This window comes from Chrysochloris asiatica, unplaced genomic scaffold, assembly GCF_000296735.1.
Source record: "Chrysochloris asiatica unplaced genomic scaffold, ChrAsi1.0 scaffold00021, whole genome shotgun sequence".
NCBI lineage: Eukaryota > Metazoa > Chordata > Mammalia > Afrosoricida > Chrysochloridae > Chrysochloris > Chrysochloris asiatica.
Window position 1 is genome coordinate 10,453,052 of NW_006408539.1, and position 21,069 is coordinate 10,474,120.

Consider the following 21,069-nt stretch of genomic DNA (forward strand, 5'->3'; position numbering starts at 1 on the left):
CGTTAGCTCAATTCCTCTCTCTTCTCTCAGGGGTCTGGCAAGAGAGACGAGGATGCTCCTCTCTTTGCCCTTCTCCTGGGAGGCTTCCTGATCCTCACCTTAACTCTCTGGCTGCAATTATAATGGGAACCTCACCGTCTAAACCTTCTCACTCCACACCGGCTGCCTCCTGCGCAAGCTTAAGGCACTAGGCCTACAACCCGATATCAAGCCTCGACACTTACTCCTTTTCTGTAATCAAGAGTGGCCTCAATATGAACTTGATAAAGGTTCCTAATGGCCAGAGAATGACACCCTCAATTTTAACATCCTTCATGACCTTGACAACTTGTCAGTGCAGAGGCAAATGGCCTGCGGTCGCCTACGTGTACAGGCTTGTCTTTTCTCTCTGTTCTCATCCTTCTTTCTAGCTTTGTTCTCATCCTTCTCTCTTACTTGCTCCCCTTCTCAGTCCTTCTAGCCTATGAGTAACCACTCCCCACCCAAGACCCAAGCTCCCTCCTAGATGTTTCCTCTTTTGACCCATCAGACCATGGCCATCCCCACTTACACTCTCCTCTCGATACAGCCCATCCTCTTCCACCACCCCGCCCACTTCCTCTTCCTGCTCTCTTTCTCCTCATGGCTCCGTTCCACCACCATCTGGGGTCAAGCCTCACCCATTCAGCTGAATCCTCCCTCTCCACCACAAACTGGGTCCTGAGACCACTCTTATCGACCCCAAGACCCACCACTGCCTGCACCCCTGATGCTATTATGTGTGAGGCAGCTAGGGCATAGAGCATTGTCTGTGTCCATGTTCCATTTTTCCCTATCTGACCTCTCACAAATTGAAAAGAGGCTAGGAAATTTATCCTCCCATCCAGACACCTACATCAAAGAATTCAAATACCTCACTCAATCCTATTGCCTCACCTGACATGACTTCTACATCACTCTCAGTTATGACGAGGTGCATGCTATGAGCAACAATAAGCCAGTGGAAGCTCAGGCAGTTCCCCGAGAAGATCCCTCTTGGGATCAACCAGGCCATGCCAACTGTGGACTTAGAGATCATATGATTCTTTGCCTTGCTGAAGTGAAGGCCTAAAAAGAACTGCTCATAAAGCAGTCAACTACAACAAGATTAGAAATATTACCCAAAATTCAGATGACAATCGGGCCCAATTTCTATCACGTCTAACGGAGGCGCTACAAAAATACACCAAACTAGATCCAGCATCCCTAGTAGGATATAATCATGAGAGTTATTAATACTCATTTCATCTCTCAGTTGGCCCCAGACATAAAAAGCAAACAAAAAAATTTTTTTGAGGAGGGTCCCCAGGCAAATCAATGGGACTTCTTAAATGTAGCCTTCAAGGTCTATATGGGTAGAAACACAGGACCTCTCCTTGCAGTAGGCCTCTTCTCTGTCTCACCCCCCAAGTGGCCTCGCCATTCTCAAATACTCTTTGTCTTACTCTTCCTCTTCATAGTGGGCCTTGTCATCATCCCAGTATGCTCACTATACTCTTTATCTCAACCCTGCCAAAATGGCAAAACATGCTCAACCCCTAATACAGCCACGGACGCTCCAGTGTCTTGACCTTTATGCACTCTGCTTGCTATCTGGGACAAACACCTGTCATCAAGCAGTTTTGTGGAATCAGAGTATGGTACCTGTTCAAACTCTCTAATTACATGGCTTCCCAATCCACAGCTTGCAACAAGCCTGTCTGCTGGACATATCAAACCCAAATAGGGATGTCAGATGGAGGTTGCAGATGCAGCAAGGAAAATGATCAGTGTAGAAGCTGGGACTGAGAACAAGGCTAGATCCTGACAGCATCCACCAATCCCATCGCACCCTAATCACTGAAATAGAAACCATATTCAATAAAACCTCATGCTGAGTTTGTTTGCCCTATAGGGACCTGGGGTACTCAGCCACAGCCATTCCCACCAACCCGGTCCCTAAATCATATCCTAATACAACCACCATACACCACACAGGACCTCTCCTCATGGACAATGGCCTCAGTATTACACCAACCTCACCTGCATAACTACAACAACATCACTAATCTTTCCTCCCTCTCCCTTCCAAACTCCTGGTGCACTGACATTACAAAGGTAAGCAACCCAACATGTGGGCCAAAAGGAATCCCAACATGTGGGCCAAAAGGAATATTTTTCTTATGTGGAAAAAATTTTCAAATGCCTACCCACACAACACCTGCAGCCTGAATATTAACCCCATCTGATTAGTAACATCTATTACAAAAATTATCAGAGGCCTTGAAAGGGACATGGAAAGGGTGGCAGACACCTTCCTTGCCTTACAAAATCAAGTGAACTCACTAGCTGAAGTAGTACTCCAAAACCAATGTGGTTTAGACCTCACAGCTGAGAAAGGTGGAATATGCCAGAACCTAGGTGACGAATGCTGTTATTTTGTCAATGGATCTGACATACCCCTCAAGCAAGGTAACAATTAAAAGACAGAATTCGCACTAGGCAATCAGAAACAGCCAACTATGGTTGGACTCTAATGTCCTCCTGGTGGCCTTGGCTCCTCCCTTTCCTAGGGCCATTAACTATAATCCTCCTGATAATGTTATTTGGCACCCGCCTTCAAAATTTTCTTCAGGAATGCCTGAGGGCCTTCACAAACCAGACACATTCCTTATGGCCGGATACCAACCACTGCCAAGCAACAGGACCAGCCAGAAGAGCATGCCAGATACATAGTTCCCTCCTCTTCGCCCCTTCCAGCAGGAAGCAGGTCCAGAAGAGATGACCTCTGTCCCTGTACCCATAACAACAAAAGGCTGGAATGATAGAATATCTCATCCACGTGCATAATAAAATGGCTGTTTGTCAGGCTTTCACTCTCCCTACTGGGAGAAACCTCTCTTCCAACCTACAGGAACTTCTTCTCTCCCTACCAGCACTCTTCCCTCCCTACCAGCATGTCGTCCCTAGTCAACCTATCATTGACCTCCACTAATCTCAACCCCGCCCACCTCTTTGACCAGTATAAAAATCCTTCCCTGGGCAATACACTCTCTCTCTCTCTTTCCTCCTGACCCCCAATAAAGCCTTACATGTGGGTATTTGTGTTCCAGCTCATTCCATCTCACAGTAAACAATATGCATCTTTAAACCAACAAACAGAGTAGCTGATGGGGTTGCTTAGGACCAAGCAAATACTCTACGGGAGTTCATGTCTTGGTCTGGAGGTTTAGAATCATGGTTTCAGGGTCATCCCTGTTCACCTCTTCTGTTCTATCTGCTGTTAATGGCATAATGCCTGAGATCTTCAAAGCTTGTAAGTGGCCACCCAAGGTCTAACAAAGGCTCCTTATTCACCTGGGGCAACAGAGAGAGGAGGAGGGGCAGGAACAAGCTGGGGAATGAAATGGGTGGGAATGGGTGATAAACAGCCTCCTCTGACATGAGACCAGAGGGCATGGTGCTCAGCTACCATTACTGAACATTTTGATTGAAAACTCTATAGGTAAAATGTGACCAAAAAAAGAGAAATGCAGAACAGAATTTCAAATTCTCATAAAATTCAGAGTTTCTAGAGCCATGGTGGCTGAATGAATTCTCAAGACTATTGTTATGAGATTATCTTTAAGCCTTAAACTCCCAAAGTCTTCTTAAAACCAAACAAGAGCTTACCTGATTGATGATGTATGGAGGAGACTGTAATCATGGCAATGTAACGATATACGATAGGATGAATGTAAAGCTAATGTTCTCCCATGTAAACTATCACATAATTCACAGTAAAACATTAAAAAAAAAAAAAAAAAAAAAAAGTTTACCTAAATGAGTAAAAAGTATCTGACTTAAGCATGATCATCTCATCTTTTACCTAAATGAGTAAAAAGTATCTGACTTAAGCATGATCATCTCATCTTTGAAGACTGTCTATATAGCACCACAAGGAGCTCTGGTAGTGTTGTTGTTGTTAAGTGCCGTTGAGTCGGTTCCGACCCATAGCGACCCTGTACAGGGTTTGTGGTCACGAATCGGGCTGCGAATCTTAAGGTCAGCAGTTCGAAACTACCAGCTGTTCCACGGTAAAAAGATGAGACTTTCTGCTCTCATAAAGATTTACAGCCTCAGAAACCCTGTACAGGTTCGCTATGGGTCAGAAGCAACACCAGGGTACATCACCACCACCACCACCTCCATATAGCCCCACATCAACAATAGCAACTCAGGAGATTACATAGGAAGCTTAGGGGACAGTGACCTTAGGGAAAAGAGGGTGAGAAAGGTTGTACAACTTGAAGAATGGAAGCAGTATCAGTGCATGTTGTTACACAGAAAAACTGCTGACCTGGTGTACACTCTACTGTGGCTATTCTCAACAGCAACAGAAATCATCTCTAGGTGACCAAATGGTCAAGAATTACTCCAAAGCAAAGAGGCAAGGGTAAAGGAGGGGCATTAGGAAACTAGAATACTGGCAGGGAAGCTCCCAGAATGGAATTAATGAGGATGTTGACACATTGTAGAAAACGTAACCAATGTCAATGAACAATTTGTACAACAGCTGTTAAACGGGAACCAAATTTACTGTGTAAACGCCCACGAAAACACAATCAAGTATTATTTAAGCTAAAAGAAAACAACCAAACAAGAATTGCCTTAACTAGTCTGAGTTGAGCATTGTGATCCTTTAAGAACTATCACTATAGGATCAAATGGACAACAGCGCATCAAGAGGTCAGCCATGAGCCTCGGGGGACAGTGAGTTACTGTCAACAGGGGAAAACAAATCAGGAAGGAGGGGAGAAGAATATCAGCAGTGTCTCTCAATTGCACAGCGAGAAACTGTTGAACTGATATATGCTCTGCTGTGTGTATTTTCAACAACAAAACAACAAGAGAAACTATATAGATAATATGAATATATACTCTAGATACGGACACACACATTTATATAAACCCAAACCCAAAACCCACTGCCATCAAGTCAAACCAACCACAGAGACCCTCTATAGGGTTCCGAAGTTGTAAATTACAGGAGCAGAAAGCTTAACCTTTCAAGGAGTGGCCAGAGGGCCAGTGCTTACCTTATACACACAGACAGACAGACAGACAGACAGACAGACAGACAGACAGAGGGATCGATACTGTTTGCCACACGCACCTCACAGTAGCCCCTGTCAAAGAAGTGATCTCGGAAGCACCTGGTGATCAGGGAGCGAGCTTTCAGGATCTTGGACATGTTTTCTCCTCGGATCATCATGTGTCTGTTGTTGAGCTGGACATCAACGTCAGACTCCTCATTGATCAGGTTATCGGCTCCTCCAGCAGGGGCCAATCCAATGAGTTCCCAGAAGTCACAGCTGAGCTCATGACCCCCTGGAGCCTACATTTTACGAAAGGGAGTGGCGAGGACAAAAAAGAGGAACAAACAAATAACAGAAGTTAACAAGACTGAAGATTTTCATTTATGTCAAAATTTTTAGTAAACCATTGATCCTAAGAAGCTCAGCATTATTAGGTAGGCTGGTTCAGTTTAGGAGTCCTGGTGTGGTGCTGTGGCCTAATGCGTCAGACTGAAAACTGTTTGAACTGCAAGGTTGGCAGTTCAAGTTCACCATCTGTTCCTTGGAAAACCTATACAGGGTCTCTATGGGTCGGAACCGACTTGACGGCACTTCACAATAACAACAACAATTCAGTTTAACCTCACAATTATTATTTTTTAAATTTAACATAGGAATGCACACTGTTGCTGTTAAGCGCCATTTGAGGAGGTTCTGACCGACCCTGTTATGAGTTTCTGAGAGCATCTGATGGGTTTGAATTGCTGACCTTGCAGTTAGAAGTCCAGAGCTTATCCTACAGTGCCATGCCATGCCATGGCTCAGAAAAGCACATACTCCTTTGGAGTGGTGATGTGCCACGGAGTGGGTTCTGACTCATAGTGACACTGCACAAGGTTTCCGAGGCTGTAAATTTTTACAGGAACAGAATGCCCTCATCTTTCTCCTGCAGAACAGCTGTTGGTTTTGAACTGCTGACCTTGAGGTTAGCAGCCCGATTCCTAACCACTACGCTACCAGAGTTACTTTACATACTCTTTAGCAGATTAAATGATCTGTAACCCACAACCTGAAATAGCTAACTACTGTTAACACTTTAATGTATCTTTTTTGCCTTGATTTGGTGTGGCAACGTAGGATAAACATTATAACCACAAAGCAGCAGATTTAAAGCCACCAGCTGCTCCTCAGAAACCTACACAGGGTCGCTATGAGTTGGAACCAACTTGACAGCACTTAACAACAGGAAATTCATTATTTGTTGTTATTGCTAAGTGTCATTGAGTCGGTTCTGACCCACAACGACCCTGTATATGGTTTCTGAAAAGTGGCTTATGAGCTTGAACCACTAACTTTGAAGTTCAAATGACTTTGGAGCCCAGAGCATTAATCCACAGTGCCACACCAGGACTCCAACTTCATTATAAGCAATTAATTTTAAAAGCCACAAATCAAGGCCAAAGTAATTCACATGGTGCTAAACCCTGAACAGTAAGATTGCGACAACAACCTATTTTGCAATCACATTACTTCCAGGAAATTTCATGAACTTCATGCAACAATTCATTTTTAGTATAGATTAGTTCGTTTATACTTATCAATATTTTTAGTCCATTAGGAGACTCTGGGGGATGCCTCTGGAGGTAAAACACACTCTCTCTTTCCTAACCAACAAGTACAGCCACCCCCTCACTGCCCTGGAATCAGTTACGACTCAGCAATCCTAGATGACAGAATATCTGTTCCGTAAGGTCTCTGAGAACGTGAATCTTCCGGTGGGTATGAACTGACCTTGCAGTTAGTATCCTAACATTTAATCCACTATATCACCAGGGTTCCTTAGTATACATACCCACAGCACTTATTACACAACTACCAAGAGGGAACAGCTCCACAGGACAACACTGGATTGCAAACCACAAGGCCTGCAGTCCAAGCCTACCAGCTGTTCCACAGGGGAAAGATGAGGCTTTCTGTTTCTGCTCCCAGGAAGATTTAAAGCCTCGGAAACTCTACACAGGGTCGCTAAGAGTCAGAACTGACTTAACGGCACTTAACAACTGTGACCGGCATAGATGATGTGCTTCTTAGCTAGATAACGACTCTTTGAAATACTAAAGTCTTATCTAATTTGTTTTCAAAAAAGAGCTTTTTTGGGTAGGGTGAGGGGAGGGGAAGGTGGAACACAGGGCAGGGAATAGACACAGGATAGTTTGGGTGCTAGGGAGGGGGGCAATATACAAGTAGGGGGAGGCAAATGGAAGAACAATCAGGCAGGTTTCCATGGGCAAAGTGGGACAGAGGTAAATAATGATATATGCACAGCCTTGGAACAATAGAACTCTGGGATACAGGGACTGAGACATGGTTGGAATGGGGAAAAGAATGTTAAGATGCTTGGCTGTCTTTTGAATCTTGGTTTCCCTTGCATACCATCATTAAATAGGCACTGGAGGGGGAGAGAAGGGAATAGCCTGAAATAGCACCATAGAAAGCTTGTAAGTCCGTTTTCTGATTGGAATATCTAAAATGGGGCTATAACACGCCCAGTGAAGTAGGCTTCCAGGGGAGCCTCTGCATTACATAAGACTATAAGTGGAATCCTGAAGAGCATCCAGAATCTTCTGAGGTGGGAAATTTCCACTTGAAAGGACAAACAGACGAGCCTGGAGTGGCTAAAAGAACACAAGATACTTCTTGAAAGAAAGACCAACAGGAAAAATACAAAACAATATAGGCAGACCAACCGATTACTACAAGAACAAGCAAGCTGCTCGCCCAGGAGACATAAAGGCAAGTGGTCGGGTCCCCTCAGAGCAAATTCCCTTCCAACACTAAGACTCAATAAGAATACACACTCTGACACGTGACCACGTTTCTCAACGTTAAGGGAAAGTGAGGGAAAAACAGCAACGAAGCTGAGAGCAAAGCCCTACAATGTTCAATAGACTCCTATGAATCCGGGTGGAGACCTGGTTGGCCAGCAGTGTTGCAAGACCTGGGGACTCTTGGACTCTTGGGCCCAGAGTCAGTGACAAAGCCACGGAGGACTAGAGTGGAGAATGAAGCATCCAGCTGATAAGCAGAGAGGGCATATGCACAAGAACACCCACACTTGCAGATAATACCCACTTGACCTGGCTTCAATGACTGGATAATAAGAGCTCAAAAAGAAGAAGAAAGGAGGAAAAAAAAGAGTAATCTGATACAATTTGATGAACTGGACCTACACCTATGGATGCAGTAGCTCAAAACAGAGAACAAATCTTTACAGCAAGGATCATTCCCACCCCCTCCATACATAGAGTAGACAGGGATGGGTAACTTGGACATTGGCTACCCAAAATGGGGGAGGCTACAAAGGCAAGAAGTGACTAGCTTACAAGCTTTCAGGAGGGAGTCTAGATCTAGAGGGTGTGGAGGAAAGTAGAATCTCCACTGAGTAGTATCCAATCTGTCTAAGTGGGGATGATAAAAGGAATTGGGAATTGGTCTCGGTCTCTTATGATACAATAGTGAATAATTGCTATCAGGACTGACTGTAAGGGTTGGAAAAGTAAAGGTAGACATTTTGTAGCAAGGAGGGGAGTGATTAACTTTGCAGTCTAGGAGCGGAGGTCCCTGGGACCATCAATGGAGAAGAGTGGAGACTGGGACCCTACCCAGAGAAGCAGTGATGCCTGAGATGGAGGCAGAGCCAATGACGTGGAGAGATGGAGCAGCTCAGATCCAGAGAGGGAGAGGAGCTGTGTGTTGATGACTGGGGGGAGGGAGGAGCAGGCTTGCAGGGTATATGCTCTGGTTGGTTGATGATGATGCATGAAGGGGATTGCATCCATGGCAATGAAAAGATATACGATAGGATGAATGTAAAACTAATGTTCTCCCATATAAATTATCACATAATTCACAATAAAAAATAAATTTAAAAAACAGGTTTCGAACTCTATTCAGCAACTTTCTAACTTAGTGTTCCTTCCTGAAGTTTTCAGGGAGAGGACTGTTACTTTTTTTACTTTTACCTAGCTAAATAGTGGTTCTCACACCCACGGCACAGTGGGTACTTTGCAGCACTCGAGGATTATTTAGAAATTCTGTAAAGTTGGAAAACCCTGAGCTCCTCTCACCGTGTGAGTTGTGTAGGCTGATATACATGTTCCACTGGAAAAGGCACCCTAAATTTAGTAAGCCCAACACATTTTCTTAGTTGCATGCTGAACACCAGCAAATATAGACACAGTAAGAAAACATACAAGCCTCTCCCCCCAAGTGAGGAGCTCACTGAAACTCACCTGCTTGCCTTTTGGGGTGAGAGTCAGCATTCCATACACTGCGACGCTGCTCTCGGTGGACAGGACCATCCCACTGTAACACTGACACTGGAAAAGACGAACAGGCCAACTCAGCTACTCACTCATATGAAAAGACGTCAGGGAGAGAAAGCTGACGCGACTGTTTACAGACATGTTAGGTGGTCTAGTTGTGGTACAGTAAGCCAGGCAGCTACCAACTGTTAATACTAGTAAAGGAAGGCTCTTTGTGTAGGAGACAGATTTCCTGATGGGTTCGGGGAAGAGAGCATGTTGGATTATCTCATTCAGTTGTGAGTCATGTTAAGGGCGGTGGACTTCCAAGCCCACAGAGCTACCACAGCTGAGTGTCTCTGGACAGGAGGCTCATTTACCAAGTGAGGTGCTTCCATGCACTTCATTAGGGTTGCTGTGTGTCCACCCAGGGAGCTAGAGCTGAGCGCCTTCAGGTTGAGGCTTATAGCAGAGCTGAGTGTCCTTTGGGACTCATCACCATTGCTAAAAGAGCTTTGTAACACTGCCTCTGAGGGCAGAGGCCAGGCCAGAGACAGGCCTGCCTGTGGGCATGGTAGAGAAGCTGTCCTTACCAAACACCTGTATCCTGAGCATTTTCTGATCCTGCTTTGTAATGTGTTAACTTCCCTGATGAACCCCCTCATTGTGAGTCCTGCCTGAGTTCTGTGTGGCCATTGCAATCAATTCTCGAGCCCACCTGAGAAGTAGAGAATGCTGTGGGGGGACAGTTGGTGCTTCCTTACAGTCATAAAAAAGAGAAACCATTTACCAGCTCATCCGACAGAACACACTGGAGATAGCCAGTCCCATCCCGCAACACCAGGAACATCAAATTCTTTCCTAAAAACAAGGAGGAGGATTGTTCCCAGACTGCTCTCAAATCACTTACAGAGTTATTTTCCACAATTTTTAAAAACAAGTTACTATTTTTGTTGTGATGGTAGTTGAAAACACAACTTAGCACAATTTCATCTTACACAACAGAAACTCCAAAGTAGAAAAGCAGAAGTTCAAACCTTCCTCCTAGCTACATCCTTCAATGTGCCTACCAGTGACATTACTACTGAGTATGCGTAAAACATTTGTTATCTTCTTCACTGTACTTTCAAACCCTATGTGAATTTGTGAACTACAGGGAAAGCAGGAGACTAAGCAAGCGGAGTTGCAGGATGTGGTCTTCCTCCCTCACCTGTGTGAATGTCCTGCACACAGACTGGGAACCCAATTGCTCATTTCCCTACCCACGTGCCATTTCTTTTACACACAGGATTTGGAAACGACTTACAAAACCAAAGTACATCTGATGAAATAGTAAAAACAGAAAGAGAAATCAAACATCAGGATTGAAGAAGGAAAAATTGAAATGTAAATATACTAATTATAAATGTCAACATTACTGTTGGATTGAGTTTTACATTTGGCTCCAAACTTCTGGTTATCCAGCCTCTGGCTTTTATTAAGTCAAGTTTAACATGACAAATAGTTACTGGGCACCCCTTAGTCACTGAAGGGGCCCTAGTGGCACTGTAAGATTGCTAGTCACGAGATCGGCAGCTGGAACCCACCAGCCACTCCAGAGAGAGGAGGCGCGCAGCTCCTGTGAAGATGCACAGCCTCGGGAAGCCTGTGCCGGGCTGCTCTGGGTTGGAGTGGACTTGATGGCCGTAGGTTTGGCATTTGGTTTCCTGATCACTGGTTGCCAGCACACAAGTAATTTTAAAACTTTCAATGTTGTTGTTGTTAAGTGCCATCGAGTCACTTCCAACTCATAGTGACCCTGCAGACGGTTTCCGAGGAGCGGCTGGTGGGTTTGAACCGCAGATCTTGTGGTCCAGTGCTTTATCCTACAGCACCATACCAGGCCTCCCAAACTTTCAATAGCTAAATCAAATAAAAAGGATACATTCAGGATATAATCTACTCTAGCTTTTAAAAAGCCAGGATATAAAAATAAAATAAAATTTAAAAAACAATACTCATAAAGAATTGTTTTTATATTCTTCTTCATTGATGACCAAGGATATTTGAAACTCAAGGGAGCAGCTGTACCATTTACCTTGCCTTCGCAGCCTGTGGACCCAGCCGAACACCTTCACCCTTTGGCCTCTGTGAGCTTCTAACATGTTGATCTTCACCTGCCAAGTTAAAATACAGACCATCTGACTGATGGACGCCATTCAATACATCACATCGTAATGTATTCTCCGATACTGGACAGGCACAAAGTCAAATCTTAAAATTCACAAATGGAACAAAATAGAAGACAGTCACTTTATTGTGAGAACCAAAGATCCTCACCACACTTACAGCTCTTACATCAGCTTTGACTCTTTGCAACCCTTATAGGGTTTCTGAGGAGTAGCTGATAGATTTGATCTGGCAACCTTGTGGCTAGCAGTCCAGTGCTGACCTTACACCGCTACACCAAGAACCCACACTAGATGGCAAGAGAAAGAGAGAAAAAAAACTCAACCTTTAAAAAAAAAAGTCAAAATCTCCTTTCTCTTAATGCCAAACTGGGCAGGAAAGACACTCGGCTGATCACCAATTCTCGTTCATTTCAGACGTTACCACAGGCATACGGACTCTCCACAATACAAGCATCCTGGCCCCAGTAGAGCCTTTTCCTTTTGCTCCACAGTCCAGGTCCCTTGGACACTAACAAAGGTTAGATCTGTGCCTGATGGATGGAGGTCAGCAGAGGAAGACGACAGCGAGTATCACCATAAAATGCCTCCTCACTACTACAGAAGTAGGAGAAAATACGACTGCCCATCTCAGTATTTAAAACTCCTTTACAGAAAATGAGCTGTAGTCTGGACTTCTGGTTGGGTCCCAGAAAGAAGAGAGGATGCAATTCTACTAATAATTTTTATCGATTTAAAATATCATGAAAATTGTGGATTTCAAACTCCTGATATGTCAGGATGAGGAAACAGAGACGGAGAGAGGAACAAATCACTGGAGTGACAGCATAGAGCACAACCAAGCCAGGACGCCTGGGTCTGTGGTCTCTTTTCTGGATAGAATTCCTTCAACATGCAATTACTAAACTTGGTAATAAAGTGAACCGAAAAGAACCAGCCTCACAACTCTAAAAAGCCATTTCTTTCTATCCCTTCTAAAAGGAAAGGAAGAACTAGTAACAAAAGGAACAGACTATGTGGTATGCCCCTCAAAAATGGAAATAATGCTCTGATGTGGCCAAGCCCCTTCTGAACTGGGCCCCGAGTTCAAAGGGCAGTAATCTTACACATCACTCACAGATTTGGGCTCTGGAAGACTGGGGTCATTTTTAATGATAATCTTCTTTGCCTCCTCCAGGTTTTTTTCTCTTCGCAAATTGTCTTCTGCCTAATTTTAACGATAAAGCAATTTGTCAAATAGGCAGTCATTGCTTTGTTATTGTTAAGTGCCATCAAAACTGTTCTAAGTGCCATAGCAACCCTGTACAGGGTTTCCGATGAGCAGGTGGTGGGTTTGAACTGCTGACCTTGTGGTTCAGTCCAGTGCTGATCCTCCAGCATCACACCAGGAGTCAGGACCCTAATTTAAATCACTTCCACAGTAGCAAATTCTTTACTCACATCTTTCTTTTCCCGAGATTCACTCTTCATTTGTTCTCTGTGCCACAGTTTTGTAATGTTTTTCATCTGTGATTTAGAAATAACATCCCACCTCTAGAAAAATAAAAACACATGCATTTAATTTTTTCAATACTTTCATGTGCTCATGAAACATAGTCTCTAAATATAATTCTGTGATGTTTAGGTTCACCTTACCTCATTTTCTTTTTGTGAATCTACGTAAATGGTAGGAAATGGCTCTTTTCCTACTGTCATCAAAGCCTTGGGTTGAGAGGGAAAGAAAGAAAATGTCTTCAACATTCTGTAATATTTAAAATCAAAATCACTCCTTGATTACAAGGCAAATTCAACCATCTAGAACATAATCAAAAGCCAAAGAAAATGCATAAAGACCTGAACAATCAAAAGCTGATGGTGAAAGAATGATTGGTTCAATGCACCAATAAGAATTCTCCTTAGAGTGAAACCTCTCAGGTTTGTTCACTAGCAATTCTATCTATTAAGCTCAGTTATTCCATAGTTTGCCAGAACCTGGACACTAGAAACTAGGGATTTTAAATGTCTTTAGGACCATCAACAAATGGGCAACAACGTAAGAGCTATCCAACAATGGCCAAGGGAATACTTTCAGATCACACTTAAAAGGCGAGTCCTGTGTAGGAAATCAAGAAGAAGGTGAGGTTTTTGAAACTCAACATAGTAATGGCTGAGTATACAAAACACTAAGCTCTAGTTAGTTAAAAACAAATCCTATATGCAGAATACATCTTTTCACCAATATTGGGACACATCAGATATTGCTGTATTCTACATCACTTTACGTATTTGTTTTGTTTTCGCATTTTATATAGTTTGTGCTTTTTATAAACAGATATTTGAAAGTATGTGCAAAACAAATGCTTTATTAACTGCTTCAAAATATTCCTTCAAAGTATTTTACAAGGGTCAGTCATGCGAGATCAAAACGGCAGCGACGACACTAGGACACTAGACATGAAACCGTGTGTACTTTTCTTGTGTACATTTATCACAGTGGGGTTTATTCTGTGTGATTTTTTTTCATGTGCGTGTTTTTCCTAATAACCTGAAGGACTAAGTTCAGAAAGGTTGGGAAAGGAGATGGGATAGAAACAGGAACGACATAAGTAGGATGAGTGCTGTTACACGGAGGGAACACAGTCACTGAGATGAAACAAAGTGTGTGACTTGCTGAATGTAAAACTGATGGTCTGCTCTGTAAACCTCCACTCAGTTCACTATCAAAAGTTAGTAAGTCAGCCAAGAATCACTCTCTCCACCAGTAAGATCTGAGTCTTACAAAAATGGATCTCTTCTAAGTGTCTAATTTCTAAACCTGAAAAAACTGTTCGTTTAAATGTAACATTATTTCTACTAAGAGGTTGCTGCAGAGGGAGCATAAAGGCTCAAAGTGACTGACTTACAAGTTTTCAGGAGAGAGTGTAGTTTAAGGGTACGCAAGGGAAGTCGGCATCTAATTGAATAGTTTTCATCTTGTCTAGACTTGTCTGGTGAAAAAAGATGGGAACAGATTTGCATGATTCAATAGTGAGTAATTGTTATCCTGACTAACTGTGACTGTCACAACTGTAAAGGTAGAAGTTTTGTAATAAAAATGGGGCAGTAGTTAATCTTACAGTCCAGAAAACAGAGGGCCCTAGAACCATTAGGGGAGAAGAGCATAAGCTGAATGCAGGACCTTATCCAGAGAAGCAGCGACACCAGAGATGAAGGCAGAGATGGGGACATGAAGAGATGGAGCAGGTGAAGACTAGATTCATGGAAAGAGAGGGACTGAGAGCTGGTGGTCAGGAGGCAGGTTTGCAGAATGTGGCCTTTGATTGTTTAAATTTATATTCCTGAGGGTTTTTGTGGATATCCTCCTACCCTAACGCCCAAAAAAAGAGGTTGCAAGGAATTCATTCCCTACCTAACAGGATGTACGAATTCCTTCCTTTCTGACGGTAAAACAAGAAGGGTCAACTCTAATTCCCTAAGTCAGAACGATGTACTTTTTACTAACAGTGACGTTCAGCAAATGTTCACCTAACCAGCTGTCAGTTTGGAGGAGGCACACCAATAACACAGAAGCCAGAGAAATACGATTTCACTCTAAAGGCTATGACCTATGACTTATGGATGATACACCAAACTACACAGAATCATCCGGTAAAGAGAGAAGGTTCTCAGGACAGGAGGACTGACAGTAAGGGGGAGTGGCCAGACCCGGGAGAACAGAAAAAGGAGTCAGGGACAGTGCTTTTCTGAGCATGTTCAAGGGGGATCTTTGATCATTTTCCAAATACGGTGGGAAGTTGCAGTCAATGATGTTAGCATTCCCAACAAAAGGGATACAGGGACACCGATTTGTAGGTCACACCTTAATGGGCCTACTAGACCCACGGAATACCCATTTTCTCAGTCCACATTCTCAAAGAACACCCTGATCTGTATTTGGCTTCCCATATAAATTTGCTTAGAGAGAATGTGCTCAACTCTTCAGAAGATTCCAGATCCTGAGAAACAAGATTATATAAATTAATAAACTGGCATTCTGGTTTCAAGCTCCAGACACCTGAGTTAGAGAGTGTGCTTCTGAGAAACGAGTCCATTCTTGCAATATGGCTATAAATCAGGCTTCCGAGTCTCCAGACTCTGGGCTTCCCCTCTAGAAGAGGCTGAACCCACCACAAGGGCTCTAAGGAGTCACTCCGTAAGAAACTTGAACAAGTTCTCAGTGTGCCTGAGGAAAACAGAACCTGGCAATCTGACTCATGAAAGAAAGAAAAAACAAAACAAAACAAAAAAAACACTTCAAAGCTGCAATGCCACAGGGTAAGAGAAAAAAGGGAAGCCATCTTTGAAAAACATCCAAGTAAATTTAGACATGGAACATCTAACACCTACCAGATACACTGATTATGCTCCCTGCTCTGAAAACACACAGTAAGAGACCTAAGTCATTAATAAATGCACTGCTGCTTGCTGAATGAGCTGAGACACTACCTTTAGACCTGTTTTGAAAGGTTTCTCCTGGGTTCCATCACCAGTTGCATCATTTCCCTCTCGATCTGAGACATAAAGCTCCTCTGTTTAAAAAGAAAAAAAATGATATTAGGTTACTTATTTATCCAAGAAAGTATGAATCACCACACACTGCAACTAGATTACCCATTCTTCATCTTTGTAAACAGAGTTGAAAAAACTACCACAGGCCAAAGAAAATTATATCAATCTTTTCCCACACCCCATTTCAATGATAAGGAGCTCTGGTAACTGACTGGTTACAGGTGGGGCTGCTAACCTCAAGGTCAGCAGTTTGAAACTACTAGCTGTTCTGTGGAAGAAAGATGAGGCTTTCTGCTTCGGTAAAGATTTACAGCCTAGAAAACCCTACACAGGGCGCTTCGGTAAAGATTTACAGCCTAGAAAACCCTACACAGGGTGGCTATGAGTCTGAACCAACTATTCAGCTCACCACCACCACCATTTCAATGGTAATCTCACAAAAACATACTACAATTTCGCTTTTCAGAATGAATTTTATGCCCTCTGATCCCTAAAGGAAACCACTATACAGAAGTAAATTACAGAAGGCCTCACAATTAGTAAAACTGACCTGTGACATTAATCCAGACCTCCTACATCTTTTCCTTTTTCTACTACACCAGGAAGCCTTTACAGAAATCTCCATAAAGATGAAGTGGCACTGTGAGTAAATTGTCCATCTGCCAACTGCTAGGTCAGCAGTTCAAATCCACCAGACGCCCCGTAGGAGAAAGCTGGCACTGTCTGCTCCGGTAAAGGTTGTCATAAAAGCAGTTCTACTCTGTCCTATAGGGTTGCTATCGGGATCGACCGGACCTCAGTGGGTTTGATTTCGGTTTTCCCTTTTTGGAATGACATCTGGGGTTTGGGGGTAAACTCGTCTCTGAAACAGTCTCAGTATTTCTGCTGAATCACGTGATTCTCCGCATGGAGGCGGGGGTGTAGGGTGGAGCGACCGCCATCTCTGCCCCGGGCCCCCAGAACTCGAGGGGAGTTCCGGGGAGAACCAGAGTCCAGGCGTCTCCCTCCACTCAATCCTTTAGCAAATATTTGGGTGCGAGGGGACGTCCGATTCGGCCCAACAGTAAGTTGAGCCGGGATGTGAGCCTTCAGGTTCATGACCAGAAGGGAAACACATCGCGACACTAACACACACCGGGTTCCGACACTCACTCACCTAACACCATCCCTGCGGTTATCCTGGTCACCTCCAAGGGCATGGATTCGAACGTGCTGCCGCCTTGCCACTCCAACCTTCACCTGCGACTTCCTCTACTCGGTGGTTGCATCATACAACGTCTTTGTATCCGACGCACTAGTGAGTCACAGGAACGTCGGGACACCATTGGTTCGGGAAAGTGGGTAAGCGACGCTGGAGCCGCCCTTTTATGTCAGGGCAGAAGCGACTTCCGGGTCCGGAGGGTGCCCTGCGGCTGCTGGGTTCGCTGACGGTCCCCGTTGCGTGGGTGCCACCCAGCTGGGGACTCGCGTTCGATTCCCCTCTGGAGCCAGAGAAAGAATTTCATTCCCGATCACACATGCTGAAATGTTTGTTGATGGCACGGCTAGCAACGATGTGGGAGTGCGAAAGTCAGACAGGAATAGCCAGTCGTACCGCATGAAGATTTAACTTTTCTAATTTCAGTGAATGAATACGTTTCTAATGTATTTAGGTGACTCGGCGTATGATATTGTTGTTGTTAAATGCGTGGAGTTCGTTCGTATTTATAGACACCCCGTATAAGATTTTCGAGGCTGTAAATGTTTGTGGGAGCAGAAAGCCTCATGTTTCTCCCTTTTTGTGGCTGGTGGAATAAATGGCTGGTCTTGTGGTTCATATTCCAGTGTCCTTCCTATAGGGCCACCGTGTCCCCAGGTTATGGCCCCGCGTCCCCAGGTTATGGCCCTGTCCTGCTGCCACCATGCCATTCCATCTCACTGGGGTTCTTCCTCTTTTTCACTGGCCTTCTGCTTTACTAAGCTTAATGTCCTTCTCCATAATGTCTTTTGCCAAGAATCATGTCCCTCCTGATACTATTTCCAATAATGTGTTTTGTTTTTGTTATTTGTTATTTGTCTTTTTCCCCCATAAAATCCAGCTTCTCATATTTCTCAGCATACAGGTTGAATACGTATGGTAAAAGAATACAACTAGGGCAGCACACACCTTTCCTGATTCTAAACCATTCAGTGTCTCCTTCTGTACAAAACAACTGCCTCTTGGTCTGTGTACAAGATCCTCATGAGCACAATGAAATGTTCTGGAGTACCCATTCTTTGCAATGTTATCCATAGTTTGTCATGATTCACACAGTTTAAAAGCCTTTGCATGGTCAATAAAGCACTGATAAACATCTTTCTGGTATTCTCTACTTTCAAAACCCATCTGACATCAGCAAGGCTGATCCACATCCTTGTCTGGATCCAGCCTGAACCTCTGGAAGTTCCCTATTAATGTACTGAGGTATGATATAGTTTCATTAAAAAAAAAAAAAAAAAAAGAAAGTTTGAGAAGCTGGATTCTATGAAGAGCATGGCATCAGGACTGAAGAAAGACTCATTAACAACCTGCGATTGTAGATGACACAATCTTGCTTGCTGGAAGCAAAGAGGACTAGAAACACTGAAGATCTGAGAAAAATTAATGCATTTGACCTATGGTATTTGTGAAGATTATTGAAGACCATGGACTGTCGGAAGAATAAGCAAATCTGTTTTGATATAATTACCCCCAGAATGCTCCTTAGAAGCAAGAATGGCAAGCCTTTTGTCTACTATACTTTGGACATGTTGGCAGGAAAAACCAGTCCCTGAAAAAGGACCTCATGCTTGGTGAAGTAGAGGGTCAGCAACAAAGAGGAAGCCTCCTAATGAGAGGGATTGACACAGTGGCAGCACCAGTGGGCTCAAACATAACTATTGGGAGATGGGCATAGGGCCCAGCAGGGTTTTGTTCTCTTATGCATAGGGTGACTATGTGTCAAAACTGATTCAAGGACACCTAAGAAAAACAAAACAAAAAAAAAAAAACACCCCAACACCTGTTGCCAACAAGGTGTTCAGACTGTCTTAGTTCTCTGGAGTTGCTGTAACAGAAATACCATAAATGGATGGCTTTAACAACCAAAAGTTTATTCTCTTACAGTTGAGGACCCTAGAAGTTTGAATTCGAGGTGCAATTCTAGAGGAAACTTGTCTCTGTTGGCTCTGGAGGAGATCCTGGTCTCCTTTCAACGTCAGGGGGCCTGGTAATCTTTGCAGATCTTCATCTGTCTTGGCATCAATCTTCTTCTGGGTTTAGGAGGTTGGTTCTCAGCCCAGGGACCCTGGGTCCAAAGGACACTCTTCACTCCTGACTTTTCTTGTTTGGTGTTAGTAAGTGCTTATTTCTTTGTCTGCGCCCTTCTCTCTTCTTTCATTTCTTCTAAGGTGAAAGGTGCTGGAGGCCACACCCCAGGAAAACTCCCCTTACATCAGATCAGGGCTGTGACCTGAACAAGGGTGGTGTAAGAGTGATGTATCCCTCCCAGTCCTGACTCACAGCAAACATACCCTAATCCTCTTTAACACTACTTAATCCTGCCTCATTCACCACAGGCAGATGCTGGGGTTTACAACATACCACAAAATGGAGAACAATCACGTAACTCTGGGAATCATATATTTTGAGGGGACACAGTTCAGTCAATGACAGTAATCTCTATTTTTGACAGACACTGAAACCAATAAGCTGAGGGGCCTCCACAAACAACGTCCAGTTTGGGAGCCCTGAACGTAGATATCACCTAACCCTACTGGAGGAGTCCTGGTGTGGCACTGGACTGCAAGGTCAGTTTGAACTGCAAGGTTGGCAGTTCATTTAAGCTCACCAGCCACTCCTTGGAAGCCCTATACAAGGTTGCTATGGGTCAGAACTGACTTGATGGACCTATTGGAAGTCTAGGGCTGGGAACCGAACCCTCATAGTCTCCCTCCATTCACCTGTGAGCGTCACTGTTTGCAGGAGCCCCCTACAGTTTGTCTTCTCTGGGTGGTGCTGTCATAAATGTCAATCTCAGCTTGTTGTCTGCTGTTGTTGGTTCTCAGTCCAAAGAACACCTGTTAGTATTTTTTGTAAAGTTGGTCTGGTTATTAAAAATTCTTTTAATTTCTAGTTATCTGGAAATGTCCTAATTTCACCATCATATTTGAGGGACAGCTTGCTGGGTGTATGGTTCTTGGTTGGCATTTTTTTTCTTTCAGAGTTTTGTACATGGCATCGTTTGCCTTCTTGCCTGCATGCTTTCTGCTGAGAAATCAGAGTTTAGTTTTATTGGGTCTCCTTTATAGGCAACTTCTTTTTTCCCTCGAGATGTTCTCAGGATTCTTTCCTTGTTTGGGGGATCTATCAGGTTTTTGAATGGTTATACTCTCATCTTTCATGATGTTAGGGAAGTCTTCTTCCAGCAACTCTGACAATTTCCTCTGTGCTTTTAATTGTCTCTTTGCAAAAAAAAAAAAAAAAAAAAAAACCCATGTGGGGGCCATGTCTGACTTCCCCTATCAAAATCAGCCCAAGGTCAATTCCTATGAAGCAGAGGTCAGACATGTTTCCACCGTACAACCTTCTTTACCTTATTCAGACACCGACCATTCCTCCCACAACACTCTCTGCTTCACATCTGGGTTCAATAAGCCATTGCAATGGCCACAGAGAACTCATAACAACACTCATGATGATGGGGTTTATTAGGGTTGTGAACAGGGTACAATTCAGGATTGAAACCAACTCAGGACACAGCAGTTCTCCAGGAAAGAATGCCTCTTCCTACCACACTGCAGGCGTGCCTCACTCTCTTCTTCGGCTGCACAACCATGTGGTGGTCCCTTGGCCTTTGCCGAGCTTGAGTTACAAAGTTCTTTTAGCCAGTCTGTGAATGCCCAAAGGGCACATGCTTCAAGACAGTTTCCTGCACTTAGATACTCAGCTTTGCTCAGTCCATGGGACTAGAGCCTGAAGCTGCTCTGTCTCTCCATGCCACTGACTCTGCTGTCACC

General features: G+C 43.8%; 1 protein-coding gene across 1 annotated transcript in view; it reads right to left on the minus strand.

The window, feature by feature from the left end:
- LOC102827966 (asparagine--tRNA ligase, cytoplasmic-like) overlaps positions 1–17,252 on the minus strand; it is a 30,414-nt gene extending 13,162 nt beyond the window's left edge. Inside the window, exons 1-9 of the mRNA XM_006837570.1 lie at positions 17,210–17,252; positions 15,991–16,073; positions 13,162–13,227; positions 12,967–13,059; positions 12,644–12,733; positions 11,436–11,514; positions 10,149–10,219; positions 9,347–9,433; positions 5,153–5,374 (exon numbers count right to left, since the gene is read on the minus strand). Coding sequence (XP_006837633.1) covers positions 5,153–5,374; positions 9,347–9,433; positions 10,149–10,219; positions 11,436–11,514; positions 12,644–12,733; positions 12,967–13,059; positions 13,162–13,227; positions 15,991–16,073; positions 17,210–17,252 — 834 coding nt within the window. The remainder of the gene's footprint in view (positions 1–5,152; positions 5,375–9,346; positions 9,434–10,148; positions 10,220–11,435; positions 11,515–12,643; positions 12,734–12,966; positions 13,060–13,161; positions 13,228–15,990; positions 16,074–17,209) is intronic.
- Positions 17,253–21,069: the final 3,817 nt, after the last annotated feature.